Raw genomic sequence first — 17,770 nt, forward strand, 5'->3', positions numbered from 1 at the left:
CACAAACACACACACACACACACAGCATTTGCTTGCACCCACTACCAATTCCCTGCCATCCAGCTAAGACTGCAAAACCAACCTCAAGCTGTGAGGCAGGCAGCCTGGGCAGAACCCTACTACCTAGGAAATTCAGTGCACACCCACAATTTTAAAGAGATGTGTTCATTTTTATTTTATGCATTTTGCTTGCATGATGTGTTTGTGCCGTGTGCGTCTGGTGCCCCATCAGCCAGAGAGGGAATTTGATTCTCTAGAACTGGAGTTACAGGCAGATGTAAGGAACCCTGTGTGTTTGGTGGGGAAGGAGTTGGAAACTGAACTTGCCTTTGGAAAAGCAGCAAGTGCTCTTAATAACTGAGCCTTCTCTCCAGTTTAGGATTTTGAAAGGGGTGACATGAGAACAAGAGATATTAAAAGAATGTTTTAGAAGTATTTGGTGGCAAGGGTGAACACAGCGATAAACACTAGATCCCGCATGTTACCAAATGTGTGGAATTTCTTCTGCCCTGGTTTGCTTGTTTACCTGGGGCGGCTCATAAGGGACCAGCACACTCTGCCTTCCTGTGATAGGATCTTCCACATACTGGGCATGGCTGTTCCCTTCTACTCGAATCAAGTGACTAGGAGGGGCAATCTGTCCTGTAAGTCGGAAAAAGACAAAATAGTTAGTTTACAGACCTAATAATAAAGACCATGAAATGAACTGTCATAGAAAGAATGATAGCATTGACCAAGGAAACCCTGTGTGTCATAAAGGACAGACCTTGTTTGCAGGTGCCTACCGTGGATGACACCTAACACTTCACACCAACACAGAGTTTTGTGATGATCAATGTCTAGGGACGGTTCTATGGTCTGCAACTTAAGGTTAACTATCTAAGCTTTCCTAGAACCCTATTCTACATCTCTGATTTTATCCATTGCATAGAATTTTCCTAGGTAATTGGAAAACAAACAAACAAAGAAGTTCAGCCTAAGCCTTTAACTGGCAAAAAATACAAAATGAGAAGTAGAAGAAATTAGCTGAGCATATAGCTCAGTGAAGGAGCACATGCCTCCTACTTGCAAGGCCCTGGGTTCGATCCCCACTGCTTCTAACAAAGCAAGCAACACTAGAAGGTGGTACGCACTATTGATCTTTATATTTTCTCCTATCCATCTTTAGACCTGGATTTAGTCATAAAGATAAGAAACTTTCTGGCTTTACTGCGTTGAAAGAGTCCCAGGTTGGAGACAAGAAAAGGGAGCAGGTTTTACAAAAAGGTCCAAGCAAAGCCATAAAATTGAGATGTCTGGCAATGCTCCAAAAGAAAGTGTTCTGAGAGGGACCATAAAGCAATCTTTACCCTTGAGGTATCAAGTTCCAGTCTACAAAAACTATTCAATAAAAGTAAAAAGGTAAGAATATCAACATATTCTCTGCAGAACTGGCTATTTCAATAATATTATGTTGAAAATAAAGGAAACTTCCAAAATATTGTTGTTTTGATGGAACACTGGCATTTAGGCAAACTGAGGATTAAGCCTGCATGTATAGGATATTTTTATGGTATATTATTAATCACAAAGAAGAGACAAAATATGGATAATGCAGTCATGTAGACAAAACTAGAAATTATTGTATAAAAATCAGGCTGGGATATTTGGCTGTATTTTCTCCTTCTAAATATTTATCCAGCCTCTTTCTTCTTCATGAATTTTTTCTGCAATCCCTTCTGTGCCCATGTTCACACATTCCAGCTGCGTTCCGACATTTACACTTGCAGTGTTTGCTGTGAAATGTTCTAACCCCCAGCCTCCAGAGGATTCCTTTCTACTTCCGTCACTCTTTGCTTTCACTGCGCTTCGTGGAACCATAATGCGAGATCTATGTGAACCCCGGGGAACACTCACCTCTTCTATAACACTCTGGTTAGATTTGGGGCTCCAAAGATGGGTATACATTACACATGGGCACCGAACTTAACGGGAGCCCCCAAGACCCCTCCTGGAAACCTGTCTTTCTTTCCACTATCCATTTGTTTTGAATCTTTTATTTATTTTCTAACCTACTCTTTCCCTTCTCAATTTTTATTCTTCTTTCTTCTTTTACTTTCTCATTTGTTCATTATACCAGCTCTTTTACATTCCTCCTTCCGGTCTTCCTTGCCTTCAGTTTCTCTAAACTTGAAATATCACTCAGGGAAAGGCACCCAAGTCAAAGGATATGATAGCCACAATTACTGCCATGCTATTGTGTTCCTATTTTCTCATTCGGACAAATAAAGTATTAAGTAGTCCAATTACTGTGAAAGTCACAAATTTATTTATCAATATTCTTAGTCTGAAATCAGAAGCAGCACCTTTCCCATCATGGAGCTTGACTGGACAGGAACAGAATCCAGGTCCCCACTGTTCTTACCCTCGTTGAACTCGCGGCTCAGCTCGTGGTTAGGGCACCGCTTCACGACCTCAGTGACATGCTCGGCTTTCTTGTAGACAGGCATGGCACGGATGACAGCGCCCTGTGGGGGTGGCGTCATCACCTTGATCTGGATGGGGCACGTCTTTGCAATTTGACAGTACAGCTTCTTCAGTTCTGTGGAATACTGCTTAGAGAGGAGAGGGCCCACAGGTGGAAGGGAGAGAGAACCGGTAGGAGATGTTACTCCAGATCAGAACGAGCAAACCACAGTCACTTGTGTAGTCACGTGCTAGGCTCTCTAGGCTCTCACTATCACAAGCGTGGCATGTGGTAACTTTGTAATAGGAAGCTACATTTAATCAGTATTGATAATTAAAGTGATAATTTTTGCTACTTTAAATAAAATTTCGTTTCCAAAACATAGTGCATTTATACTGTTATTTCTTTAGTGCTTTCTCTGTTTCTCTGTCTCTCTCTCTTTTTCTCAGGTGGTTTTTTTTTTCTTTTTCTTTAAACAAGGTCTCACTATATAGCACTGACTGGCTAGCTTATTCACAGATATCTACCTGTCTCTGCCTCCCAAGGACTGGGAATAAGAGCCTATACCACAATGCCTGGCTCCCCCCCCCAAAAAAAAAACTCACACACACACACCAATCTTTGGTTGAGGAAATTAAAGTTCCCAGGGGTTTAAAAAGTAATATGACTTTTTCAAAAGGCCCAAGGTATTGATAGCTAACAGCCCCTGGAAGAGGGAGGGTCAGTTTTCTTTAAGCATGTGGCTTCTGATAAGTGCGCCAAACTCCAGAGTAGGTACCACACTCGAGTATTTGAGAGTTCCAATTGGACCCCATGGGTTTGAAAGGGAGAGAGAAATAGTTCAGGAAGTTGGGTGGGTAGGAAGAGAGAGTAGATCTGGGAGGACTTGGGGAAGGGTGAGCAAATATGGTTAAAACATTGTATGAAGTTCTAGGATAAAAATCTTAACCACAGTAACACCATGAACAACTTCACAGGTTACCAGAGATAAACAGGAAAAGAATGTTTCAAGCTTTAGGGTTGGCAGACTATAATATACCTTATAAGAGATTAATAGGAATTAGCATTTGTGGAACTTGGTTTTAAGTCTGGCAATACTGAAGAGATTTTGTCTGAGATCCATAGCTAAAACACTGATCTACAAGAGCTCCCCCAACCCCGAGTTCTATCCTTATTGTCTGGTTCTGCAGTGAAAGTAAACCACACACAGAAAGCAGCAGAAAGCATTTGGTCCTCTCACTCAAATGGCCAGTCTAATAGGAAGCAGCTGGTTAGGGCTCTAGAGGGAGCCCATGCAGCCATGCAGAACTGTCTAGTAACGAGTGAGAAGACTTTTCCTTCCTACTCATTTTTCTTCAAGGAGAGTACATGCCCTGGTGATGAGCTGGCTTAGAACTTATGATTTAAAAGGCTGAAGACTTAAGGGGACAAAGTTCTACCTGCATTGCCTCCTCTAGCTACCTCTGACTCAGAATAAAAATTGCTCTTTCTAATCCTAACTCCATGTTAAACTTCATCATCCCAGTTCCCTGGGTCAGTGCCTCCTCGTTGCCTTCCGACTGACTCCAATGCCGAGGTAAAACCACCCAGGCACTAGAAATCTGGGCCAAGAGTGGGCACCTAGTAACACAGATCCAAACAGAGGGTAAACACTGAAAGTGGCGGACCTACCCTGGCAGCATCTTCCTCCCTGGGAGAAAGAGCAGAACAGCAGCCAGAATGACAAAGGACTTCCTTTTGATATGACCCACCATGACTATGACTAAGGAGACAACCCCTACGAAGAAGAAGAAGAAGAAGAAGAAGAAGAAGAAGAAGAAGAAGAAGAAGAAGAAGAAGAAGAAGAAGAAGAAGAAGAAGAAGATTTAAATTGCTTTATCCCTTCCTTTTGACACAGAATATTTATTAAAGTAATACTTCATTTTCTTCCAAGCATATGAAACTCTCAGTTAAAATTTCCTAGTGCTAAAGTGGTATTGCAAAACTAGTCCTCTGTGTCCACAGACCAAGTGTTGAACACAGTCAAAAGCTTTTACATAGTTTGAAGAAAAGGAAGCATGCCAAAAATCAACCACAGAAGTAACTTTCTTCTTTAAAATACTGAACGAAATGTAGATGAATAATTTTTGTTCCTGTTTTCTTAAATCTATTTACTTTTATTTCATGGGCATTGGTGTTTTGCCTGCATGCATGTCTGTGTAAGAGGGTCGAATTCCCTGGAACTGAAGTTAGAAACAGTTGTGAGCTACAGTATGGGCCCAGGTTCTCTGAAAGAAACCTGAGCCATCTCTGTAGCCCATGCTTTTGTGTTCTTAAATGATGACTTTGCAGACATCTCATTTCAGGGCATATTAAAAACTCACTTCCATGGAAAGCTCCAAAAAAATCAACATAACTATTTGTGTTTCAGCTGCAAGAAATAGTTTATATAATCCTTCCCTGCATTTTGGAAAACAAATAGCACCTTATGACACTTGACTAAAGATCAGTCTGTTGGAAAACAACTGAAGGTGACCACAGTCTCTCTGCAAGCAGGGAAGAATTATAATAAAAAAAAGAATAAATGTTCAGAAAGAACAGGACCAGTCCCTAAGAGCGACTACCCACTGTAGTAATTAATACACTATAAACAAAGCTGCAAAGACTAACATAACCAAGAAAGTGTAGGTGCGGGTGAGTATGTCGGTTGACACAGGGCTTGCCTAGTTTAACACCCTAGAAACTGAATGTCATCCTTGACTACACAAGGAGTTTGAGGGTAGCCTGGGATACAGGAAATAACTGTTTCACAAAAAGAAAAGAGTAAGTTGAGGCTTCATCAAGCACGGCTCCTTACTCATTCTCAGGGAGGTAGGTGGGCAGTCTATCTTCTGACTTTAAATAATCAGCACTGTCATTAGAAAGGGAATCTTCTCACAAGACTATGAGGAAGAGATTACAGGTCCCCTGCCTCTTATTGGAACCCCCCATCCCCACCCCGGGGCCAGAGGATTCAGTATCTGTAGTTGTTTAGGTATCACAAAGGGAAGAAAGTTCATGATGCATTTATTATGAACACCAGTCACAAGGAATGAGGCCTGCACTCCATGGCCAGCGCCAAGCCCTCTGCCGAACCCATACATGTTCCCACTGACCAGAGAATGACTTCTAAGCCTCCTAGTTTGACGACTGTGGCCCAGACTTAGAAAATCAAAAAGGAAAGAAAACAATTCTTTGGTTCTTAGCCTCTTTGAATTCAGAATTGCAGATAACAGATAATGGACCTCTTATCATCATTATCATCATCTATATTTTAGATAAGAAAATGAAGGTGCAGTGGGTGAGGCCTTGCTTGAGGCTACACAGACATTGCACAGCTTCACATTCTCTCCCTTTATCACTTTTTACCACCATTAGCTCTGAGTCTTTCTATTCTCTGCTGAAGGCACAAATTTGTACTTTTACATGTTTCTAATTTGCAGCATTAGGGCTCTTTGGAATGAACTTCAAATGTACACAAACTTCTGGGGCATTAGCATGAAGCTCTATGAGGAGCGAGTCTTTAGTTTTCATTGGTTGTGGTACTTGAACAAAGAAAGCAAGTTACACGCTGGGTTAGGAGGAAGGCCCTACCTCAACTTTCTGTCAGTGCTGTTGGCCAGTAAGGCTCTGAGGAATGCAAGGGCAAGCAAGGCATTGCCTTCTAACACATCTTGATGAAGACTCTATATGGGCCTTTGAATTCTGGCTCACCCACGTCTTACCCTTCCCAAGCCTGGCTCTTTTCCACTGCGCTTTTCTCAGTCTGCGTTCTACTAATAAGAACTTGTCCCCTCCTTTATTTTACCGATCTCAGTATGTTTTGCCTGTATGTATGTACATGTATCACGTTCAAGCCTGGTACCTGCAGAAATTAGACAAGGCCCTTGGTTTGAGTTCCCTGAAGTGAGTTACAGGTGGTTGTGAGCTACCATGCAGCTTTTGGGAACCAAAATGCAGGTCCTCTGCAAGAGCAACATGTCACCTTAACCCCAAGCCACCAAGCAAGCTGTTTCGCCTCTGATATGAGCTTTTCAATGTGAACTCTTTGAACACAGTTCAAGTGTGCTGTTCCCCATCTTGTACACTCTGGCTTCCCCTTCATTCTCTACATCAAGCCAGGACAACTGAGAGACACAGGATGTCCTGTGGCGGGGATGGGACTTTTACATATTCTCCCATGCTGATGTTTCCTATTTGACTAAATCAAAATATCTGACCAGGGCCAAGCTGCATTATGTTGTTGCTTCTGGTGCAACGAACGACCAGGCCTACAAGACAGGCACTGGAGGACCAGAAAGGCCTGGCAGGGCCCTTTTTTGCAAAGTCCAGTCCCCAAAACTCTGTTTCCTTCATTATTGGCAAATTAGTTCTGTGATGACATTATGATTTTCATATATGACTCATATGCAGTCTCCCTGACCTATCATCCATTAATAACTTCTCAGATTTGGCCACATCTTTTATCTCTTATCAAATAGCAAAAATGGGAAATAGATTTATGTAAATATTTTTATATACCCTGGAGATTCACATCATCAAAGACTGCGATTTGAACCCATCCGGTGTTTCCCAAAAATCTCTAATTTGTTCTTCAACTCTGTCTTGAGGTTTTCTGAACTCTAAAGCCTAATTTGTGCTTTACAAATATTTTGCACGTAGGTCTGTTTTACTTCAAATCAGCTTTATTGTTGCATAATTTTCTATAAACTACTGTAGTTCTGACGTGTTTTAAGTTGGTGACTTTTGAAAAGAAAAGGCACAGAGTTGCACAATCACAGGCCCATTCCAGATAGAGAACAGTTTCAAACTCTTCCCGGAGAATCTTCGCCCGGATTATTAGCCCTCCCCATCTCCTGGCCACAAGCAATCATTTATGTGCTTTCTGTGCACCACAGCTGCACTTTTGTGGAACTTGAGATACACAGGCAGATAGACTACACAGTGTCCTGGGAAGATACTTCTGAAAAGTGTGCGTGGCTTCGCATATGTCAGAATTCCATCTCATCTACAGTAGGGGTCTGCTACGGATCGTTTCACTATTCTGGTTTTCTCTACTATGGACAAATGATTATGGACATAACTGACTGTGACATCATGACATTGATGCTTTTCTTAAACAGCTGACTTTTCTATGTTGATCATGTAGTGTGGGACTTTACTAACATAGTCATTCTAGTAGCTTCCAATTTTCCACACAGACAAGCACGTCAATGACAAATATAGTCTTACTTCTGACAAAGAGTAATTCTCTAGTCCACAGAGGCCTCCCATTACCTTTTGAGATTTTTTCCCCCTGTACATAGATACAGTCAAATGAACTGGAACCATAAAAAAATTAATCATTAATTTAATATATCATGCATGTTTTAACTTAAAAAATGAAGATGAGTTTGTTTTTACATTCTGTTTCATTACATCTTAGTAACATCTATCATTCCATTTTCTTTAATTCTGAAGCTCATTTTATATCTCAAGACATTAGAGCATCTTTTCCTTTGGCTTGTATATTGAGAGAGCCTGTCTTTTATATTCTCCACTGTGTTTCCCATAGTGAGTTCTGTGGTATTATATTTCAGACATTGACATAATTTCTCATTTCAAATTTTATTCCTTATGCCATTTATATCCATTTTAACAGCCATCTCTCATTTTAGCCTGTTGGTCTGGCTTTATTATTTTTTCTCTAACTTCATTGTGCCTACATTTTACTTTTGTTTTGTGTAGCCACCTTCTAAAGACCTGTTTCGAATTCCTAAGATATTTTCTTTGACTCTTTAAATTGGTTCTCTTTAGTTAACTTTGATTTTACCCTACAGACCCAGAATCTGCTTCTACTATTGTCCAAGAATATCCCAAGAAACCGTCAGAGCCAATGTTTGTGTCGCTTTTACGTTTTTCTTTTGGTAAAAGGTTGCACGGCTGCATAAAGACACAGGGATAAAGAGAAGAGGCCAGACTTAAATCTGCTCTTTTGACTTCTAATCCAGTAATTGTTGCCCTAATTGTTTGTCAGACAGAAGTCTGTTTCCTGGCTCTGCAACTGGATCCTTTTGTCCTTCACAACAAGACTGCTTTGTTAACTCCAGTGTTACCTTATGTTAGTTTAGTTTCTTTAACTAGAACTATTTTTTTAAAAAAAAAATCCCTCCTGCCCCCATTTCCCCGGTGTTTCCCAATTTGTTGCTGACTCCATTGACTGAGCCAGGTCTTGGTTGACCACTAAACATCTGGGACCCCGTGCTAAAGCCAGCTCATGCATTCAGCTTGATTTTAAAGAAAGAGAAAAATAAGAAACTGGCATTGTTTTTATAAACATTGTTCTAAATAATACGTCCTGATGCTCTGTGCATATCTTTTATGAGGAAAACAAGAATGTTGTACTTTTAAGTCCAAATATTTTTTCCCACCTGTCCACATTTTCATTCCTTTCCCCTGCCCTAATTTTGGTTCTTGACACTTCCTGCTGAAATAACTTAGGTCGAATTCCAACTTATTCTTCAGTATCTTTAAGAATATCTTTACGATTACTCCCACTGTCAAGTTTTTCTTTTCTACTCTATATTACTTCTCTCCCGTTCCCTTTCTCCCTCCCTCTCTCCCTCCCTCCCTCCCTCCTTCCCTTCCTCCCTCCCTTCCTCCCTCCCTCCCTCCTTCCCTCCCTTCCCCTCTCTCTCTTATCCACAGTCAATCCATCATTAAACATATCAGCAAAGCCGACTAAAATACATCTGGAAAATACAGCCCTGTTCCCCCACCCCCATCCACCAGTTATTCAAGCAACTCTATCTATGTTCCTACGTGCAAACATAGTTCATTCAGTTCACAGTGCAAAGGACAGAGGAGGAGGAGGAGATGATATGGAAGAAGAGGAAAATTTTAATTTATCTGCAATATTTATTTAATAAAAACTGTGAAGCAACATAAAATACTAAAGTGATGATAACTACTTGGGCATCTTAACTCATGTGCTTTTGCTGTCTGTTTTTATCTTTGAGTAATTCCTGCCCAGCTAAGTAATACACAGCTCTATCCCTGACTCTCAGCACAGAGAAGCAGGTAGACGGCAAGGTTAAGCCAGGCTGGGATACTCAAGGACTCTGTCCAAAAACAAGCAGACAAAGAATACTTCTTAATTATGATGCTTAATTTTAATTGTTAACTCGAGTATATTAAGAAATACCTAGAGCCTGGCAGAGAGAAATGCTTGGATTAGCAAAGCACACCTCAGTTGCTCGTAGGACTTTGCTAAGCATCATCAGAACAAGGAGGCTCCGGCCTAAAGAAGGCTTAGTGCACTGATGGATTTGAAATTGGAGCGGACCACTGGGACATGTGGCACTGTGGAAGGCAGGATGAGTTGGAAGAATTAGATCACTGGGGATGTAACCTTGGGGGCTGTATCTTGCCCTGGCCGTGCCCTGTTCCCACCATAGTGTGAGAGGTTCCACTCTGTCCTGCCTACTATGATGGAGGGAAACCTCTGAAACCATGAATTCATCTTTCTTTCTTTAAAATGGTTCTGTCAGGTATTTGGTCACAGTCACAATTAAAGTGACTAACTCAGTATAATTTCTCGTGCTGAGGTTAAAACCCTCTTGGGCTTTGCATTAAGCTAAGCCTCTAGCCCCCTGGTTTATGTTTTCCTTCAGTAAGGGAAGGATGAGCATCACTAGCCAGTAAAACGCTGTCAGATCTGTGATTTCAGAAGTCATGGAACACAATATGCCAGGACCCAGAGGAAATATTAGAGAGCACTTTGTCCAAACTGCATTTCCCTTTAATTTTCAGATATAAAATAACCACAAAGAGACACAGCTTATTCATTAATTCAGCAAATGTGTATTAAGTACTCAGGCTCGGCCTTGTAGCAATACACTTTCCCATCAAGGAGCTGGCTTACAGGAAACATGGGTACTAATAGATCTACAACTTGAAAATAAGTTATGAAAAAAAGGAAGAAGGAAAATGAAGGTCCATTCCATCTGAAGGGCATGAAGGCATTATGATGCTAGTTAGGGAATTAGGGCGTGAACTCAAATTCCCCCACTTTTGCAAGGGACTGCTTTCACAATACATATTCTAGTTAGAGGGTTTCCCTAAAAAAACAAACAAACAAACAAACAAACAAACAAAAAAAAACAGCATGGCATCCTTAAGGTCTCTACCTCAAGGTATTTTGAGCATCAGATACTTTGCTAAGGTTTTCTTAAAAACTCAACTCAGGGAGTTCTGACCTATCAGGACCATGTGGTTTAGCTACTAGTTTTACAGGGGAGAAGCTGAAGCCCAGAGAGGAGATTGACCAGCAGACTTTGGTGTGAATTCCAATGAGACCATGAGTATCACTGACTTTAGAGAAGAGGCCCAGGGTCGAACTGTTCTGATGGATAACAGTGAATTAGGATAACTTTCCAGTTACGAAAGCACATGACAAGATAAACTAGTAGGTTGTTCAGATGTCATATTTTTAAGGCATCATCAACTTTCAGCAGGGCTTTAAGAACACTGCCGTATGCTTTGGTTTGGGGACATCCATTTTTGTCTTGTGCTTTTCTTCTTTAAATATAAGCACATTTTCAGAGTGCAGTAAAAAAGTAACTGGAACACAAAATGTCGACTGCTTGCTGAATAACCTACTGCCCGAGGTCGTGGGTTGAGTCAGCTGCCTTCCACTGATCTTGTCGCATATTCTGGTAAGGCAGTGGATGCAGATGTGGCTCTCTAGGAGAGCTTTCTTGTCATGTGGTTTGGTTTTTCAAGACAGAGTGTCTCTGTGGAACAGCTCTAGCTGTCCTGGAACTCACTCTGTAGACCTCAAACTAACAGAGATCCACTTGTCTCTGCCTTACTAGTGCTGGGATCAAAGGTGTGTGCCACTATTGCCCAGCAAGAGTCTTAATGTGAGATTATACTAGCAAACACTGTGATAGAGAAAACGGCAGGGGGTGGGAGGGATGAAGAAAGCACATTTGAAATAATTGGGTTTCAAAGACAAAAGTAATTGACTTCTCCAAAGAAATCACAAACATATGATAATGCCCTGAGAAGCTGCAGGCAACTCACATGATTCCCCAAGACTGTGAGTTAATCATCCAGATAGAAAAATCTCATTGAGATTGAGATGATCTTGTAGGCATGTCCAACTTCTTCTTCTCCCCCTCCTCCTCCCCCTCTTCCTTCCCCCTCATCCTCCTCCTCTTCTTTTTCTTCTTCTTCTCCTCCTCCTCCTTCTTCTTCTCTTCCTCCTCCTTCTTCCCATTCTTCTTTCTTAATTATCATCATTGTTATTGTGTGTATGTCTGTGTATGATGTATGCATGGCTACTAGGAATGGGGATTTGACATGTGTGCCACCCTATGCATACACAAATCAGAAGACAACCTTATGGGATCAGTTTTCTTCTTCCTCATTGAGATGGATCTAAGGGATTGAACGTAGGTCACTAGGTTTGAGCTGGTGGTGCTGTCACACCGCCCCCTAAACAACAATATTTTGGCATTCGGTCAATAGATTCTCATGTACAAAACTCATGCTTGAGACCTGTACAAGTGATTAAAAAAAGTTTCTTAAAATAATAGCACAATATTTTAAAAATGTTTATGATTTTTGTTAGGCTGAACATAGGCTCTGGTGTGGACAGGCCTGCCAGTGGTTATTCTACTTTGAATACACTATAATTGGTGATGAATCTCATAGAAACACTGTCCTCGGGTTTGCATCCACTCAAAATGAGGTTTTTAAATGAGATAAAATGTTGGCACAATCTTTCTTCGGAAATAAACAAAAGAGTAGAAACCAACATGTATCTAGATACAAATATAATCATATTTATTTCGAATTCCTGTTCATGCCAAGGAAGCATTAGTTCTTGGTCAAGAATGGGGAGCCTGCTTTCATGTTAGGTCTCAACCAAATTCCCTGTAGACCATCATTAGAGTTAAAATATCAACATGAACAAATTCTCTCTCCAGCGCCCTGGAAGAGCAGTGCTGGGTTGCAGTAGCTGAGCTCAGTTCTCTCATGCTATACAATACCCCCGACCGAATGGAAGAGGAAGCTTTGCTGAAGTTTTGTTTTGTTTTCGGAAAGAGGGGGACAGGTTTGGCATACGGAGAGGAGGTCTGCTCAAAACCAAATATCATGTTCAAATAAAATTATTCCACAGGATTTGGTGAAACAAGGGCAGATTCAGCTCCTTTGCTAATAATATGTTGCGAACAGAAAGGAGGGCCAGGAAAGCATTCCAGTGGTGAGGACCCCACTGCCACCACCTGCCTCGGGGACATACTATATTACACACTCTTGGCTGCTAGACTGGTAATTCAGTACCCTAGTGCATAGAAATGCCAGCTAATATCAGCACACACCTGCATATGTTCTGAGCAGCTCCCTTTCCTGAAGGCACAACCAAGACCTTCCCTCCCTACTACATCCAAATAACACACAGCAAATAGAAATTAACTCTTTCATTTTTTTCTAGAAAAGAAATACAATGTGTTAAATTCAATAGGGGTGGCATGAACATCTCTGCAAGGATTAGTCAGTAAGTATATAAGCCACATCATCACGTTACCCCTTCTTAAGGGCAGCAACTACATGGGCAATGCCAAAGCCATCCCTGATGCCTTAATTTGAGATCTCCATATATCTGCCATGCTATTTTACTATAAGGACATAGTTTAATGTTCTCTTTGAATATAATACCACATACACCATAACCCTTTGGGAAGGAAAGTACACAAAAAAACTGTATTCTTCCTTTATTAACATTTGGAGCAAATCACCTACCCAGAGAAAAAGGCTGGGACTGAAAAAGAGGAGAATAAATCTAACCCATGCTTAAACACATCCATAAATATATTATTATTTTATTTCATCTATTATTAATAGATTCAGGTTTGTTTAAAATTAAGAAAGAGAATCATCAGATTTCCAAATAATTGTAAAGATAGCTCCCCTTCACGAAGAGGATATGGAAGATGGGCTTCTGATTTTTGGTCCCCCTTTGAAGAGAGCTCAAAAAAATGCAAGAGGGAAAATGGGCTCGGTAGTGCCTCAGATAATCCAAAGAACATGACAAGAAAAAGGGCCGGTGTCAAAAGCAGCCACATCCATGCATCCCAAATGAGTCGTTAGTATTACAGTAAGTTCAAAGTCTGTCTTCAGGTGTTCTAGTGCTACCTGAAGGTATTCAGCGATCGATTTCTTTTTCTTTTCTAAAGTGTATTATTGAAAATGACCACATTTAATTGACCATTACAATGGTAAGGATGTGTGTGATGACGTCATACCTGGAATTGAGAGAAGAGGAAATCACACAACCCCGTGCAGCGTTGGAAGAGGACAAAGAGAAGAGCTGGCACGTGGTGTGGGAACACAGGTTAATATGCTGCAGAGCGAGACACGAGAGAGGCAAGACATCCTTGACGAGCTCTGAGTTTTCATCGGAGGTATTGGAAAATTAATTCCAGCCTCAGTGTTCTAACATACAAATGAGCTGCACCCAGAGAATCAAGTAGACTTGATCTGAGAGAAATATATTGAGTAACAGTCACAGAGTTTGTATGAGCTGTTCTCTAAAAGCTCACTGGAGAAACCCTAAAACATTCACATCCAGGAATAGATTTTTTTGCTTTTTACTTTAAAAAAAAAAACAATTTCAAAGTTAATTTTGTCTATTCTAAGCAGAACTCAAGGCCATGAGTGTTCTATGGTGGATTCTACAAGGCATCCCCTAAGGAAAGGGGAGCAATGAGTATGTGATTTGGGGTGTGTGGCGAGGGCATTTTCAGAAGTTCAGTTAAAAACCAAAATACCAGTCAGGAAACAACTCCGTCTCCTCTCTGGTGACTCTAACCATACTCTTCTCTCCCCCTGCCCCCATTTTTGGAACTAGGTACAGGAAGTCAAGAGCACAGAGTTCTCTGTCTTCCCACTCACTTCCTGAAGCATACGGGCAAGATCACTTTGGACCACAACTTTCCTGATGAATTGACGGGTTGTTGACCTTAAAACTCTGTCTGCATTGAAGAAGAAGGACCCTGCAAGTGAGCTCCTAGGCAGATCTCAGACCACCATATTCTCCTGGCTCTCCGGGCAAGGTCAGGCGGGAGCAGATCCCCACACTGGCCCCACAGCCACCTGGCAGGTACTCGCTCCTCCCCACCTCTCTTCCTGCCACAGCCGCCTAGCTGCCAGACATGTACGAATTGTGTTTTTGATAGTTTGAAAAAGAAAAGAAAAGAAAACCTTCCTCCCAGCACTTTTCCTGACAGCCCCAGCCCAAGGGCCGCCTGTTGCCACCTGTCAGTTGTGGGGATTAATTACCTGAGCTGAGGCTGGGAGCGGCACATTCTTCCCAGGGCCTCACCCGCAGATGCTGACATCAAGCAGGTGGGCTGTCTGCTGGCAACTTACTGTGAAGACCAACCAGCGGGTCCACCCGGCCTGGCAGGTGGGGGACAGGGGATACGGGATACTTCTCCTGGAGCAGCAGTTCCGGTATGAGGAGCAAGCCCTGGGACTTGCCAGGAGGTCACAGCTAAATGTGTGGCTGGCTGCAGCACCTAGCAATGGGGAGACAGCGCTCCCTTTTAGGACTGGAGGGAAGCAGATTGGCACCGTCCTTGGGCAGGGGCTGGGGTATAGCCTGCCAGCCTCCTACTTGCCTAAGGATATGAGTTCGGAAAGCCAGTTAAGAAGGATTTGACACGCTTGATTGGTAATTTTGCGATTTATCTCCGCTGCAGAGGGAAATGGCCTCCATCTAGTCTCAACTTCAATGTCGCCCATGTTACCAGGACCAGGCCAGGAATACAGTCAGAGTCGCCTTCTCAAACGTATCCTGGGAGACATTTGTCTCCAGCTGCCCAATACATATTAGTTTGTTTTCACGTATTTCCCCAAAGTCACACTCCAAGGAGCAGAAGGCTAGAGAGAAGTGAACGGTGTGTGTGCAGTGTGACGGGAGTGAAAGGCTTGCACACTTCAATAACTTGTAGAGGGGCAATTTCAGGTAGACTGGATCCTCACTTCTAACCAAACACCTGCAAACAGTTTTCCTCAAGGAAACAACTCCAGAAGGAGAGAAGAAACAGGAATCACCTATAGAGTCAGGTTCTTCCACTCTGGCCTGGAGAGGAGCAGAGAATGATCACTCCTCACCTTCACCGGGCATATTCAGTGCTATTACCTCAAGAATGAGAGGCCCAGAGAAAACCTCACACAAGGAGTAAGTTAAAATTTAGAACCCATGACTTCTCGTTTCCAACCCTACAATCATTTTGCGCGAAACAGTCTGTAACTCTCCCAGAAGAAGTTATCTGGCACTCCAAGGTTGAGGGGCAGATAAGAAAGTTTTATGAAGGTCAGGTGGTGGTGGTACAAGACTTTAATCCCAGCACCCGGGAGGCAGAGACAGGCGGATCTCTGTGAGTTAGAGGCCAGCCTGGCCTACAGACCTAGTTCCAGGACAGGCTCCAAAGCTACAGAGAAACCTTGTCTCAAAAAAAAAAACAAAAAAAGGGGGGGGGGAATCTATGGAAATGGAAACACATAGGCCCTTCTCTCTCTCTGTCTCTGTCTCTCTCATTTTCCACCCTTTCCCTTTATACCAATCTCTCTCTTAATTTCACTATTCCTCAAACAAGACAACACCTTTGGGAGGTGCATTATCTAATAGCCTTCATATCAGTTACTACAACTTATAACATAGCAAAACTCCAGTTATGAAGTAGCCATCAAAATAATTTAATGGCTGGGGGTCACCACAGCATGAGGAACTGTATTAAAAGGTCCCATCAGATGCCTTTGCTCTTAGCCATCAGTTGCCCTCAGGTGAAGAAAAGTGTCCTTCCTCTCCCTCAGAGTGACTCTAGGTTCCCAACAGTCTCTAATGCCCTGGGATACCTCAAATAACCCCCTAACCTTTGCCCCTTCTCTTTCCTCTGCCTGACCTTAGCTTATCAAGAAAGTCACTTTTCCTCATTAAGTTCTTCCTGGGACTCAGGTCATATACGGCCATAGGGCTGTCTCTTCTCCCTACTCTAAGACCAAGCCTCACGTTTGAAGTTGGAGCTGTCCCTCCCTGTCTCCCCATGATGCTACCGTGGAATTCACTGTCCATGTCCACGCTTAGATAGTCATACCCACTCTTTTCTCAAGATGACTCATGGTAGACTCTTCCTCCATCTCCAGTTCCTAATGAGAGCGGGAGCCTTCTGGATAGGAAGCTGCTGGAAAACCATCTGATCCTGGAGGCATCTACAGCTGTCTTCCCGTGTAACAGCACAGCAGCCCAGGCATTTCTGACAAAAGGCTACCGCACTCGCCAGCACTTTTTTCCTTGCAGAAGTGATGCTTGTTTGGAGTTCCATCCATATACCTACTCTAGAAAGAACCCACTCGTGGCCATTTGCTGGTGTCTGTGGCCTATTCTTTTGATTAGAAAGCTAAATAAACCATCAGATAAGGTTTAATAGATGAGGACCAAGAATCTGGAAGCTAATGACATGCAACTGATGTCCACAGAACGTGCCACCACCGTGGTGTGTAGTCCTTAACAGTTTGGAGATTACTCCAACGTCTACTGCAGTAGAGGTGTAAATGGATGCTTTGCTTACAGTGACATATGGGTAGAAACCCAGATTTGGATCCAGGGCATTAACATTAAGTATGTGTGTGCATGTATATGTGTGTGTATGTGTGTGTGCATATATTTGTGTATGTATTATATATATCATGTAAGCACATTACACAATGCCTCCACGTTTCTATTTAGAGACCCTGCTCTAAATGTCCAAGTTACTGTACCACCTGCTATTGTGAGAATGCATGGAGACCAAGACTTTCTCCAACATTTTGGGGGGGGGATCAACATATATTTACTTATATCTGACATATGGCAGATGTAGAACATAAATGTAATCTAGAATTAGGCACAATACGATAGAACTTGGATCCCAAAGTATTTTCATGATTCAAAATCCAAGAAGGTTACTGGGAAACTAGAGAAGCCACTAACATCTCTCCTGGTTGTAGCTTTGTGAAAACTGCAACAAATAGCTCTGAGCCCTGAGTGTGGGAGCTCATTCTCCCATCACCCTTCCTCCCCAGCCTCATTGTCTCTTCCTACCTCTCAGTTGCTCTAAGCAAGTCAATAACATTCTTTGCCTAAATTCGGGGAGGAGAAGGAGGGGGATTGGATTAACTCCTGCAAGTATTCAGTTGCTAACTTCCGGTTCTCACTCACACACTGAACTTGGAATAGACATCTCCGTGTTTGAGGAAGGATTGCTGCATGGG

General features: G+C 42.3%; 1 protein-coding gene across 4 annotated transcripts in view; it reads right to left on the reverse strand.

Annotated features, from left to right (window-relative positions):
- The window catches only part of Tp63 (tumor protein p63), a 200,386-nt gene that overhangs the window by 24,811 nt on the left and 157,805 nt on the right, over nt 1–17,770 (reverse strand). For all 4 annotated transcript variants that reach the window (XM_075955747.1, XM_075955756.1, XM_075955737.1 and 1 more), the window contains 2 exons: nt 2,405–2,591; nt 527–642 (listed from right to left, as the gene is read on the reverse strand). In XM_075955747.1, coding sequence (XP_075811862.1) covers nt 527–642; nt 2,405–2,591 — 303 coding nt within the window. The remainder of the gene's footprint in view (nt 1–526; nt 643–2,404; nt 2,592–17,770) is intronic.

Source organism: Microtus pennsylvanicus, chromosome 1 (genome assembly GCF_037038515.1).
Source record: "Microtus pennsylvanicus isolate mMicPen1 chromosome 1, mMicPen1.hap1, whole genome shotgun sequence".
NCBI classification, from domain to species: Eukaryota; Metazoa; Chordata; class Mammalia; order Rodentia; family Cricetidae; genus Microtus; species Microtus pennsylvanicus.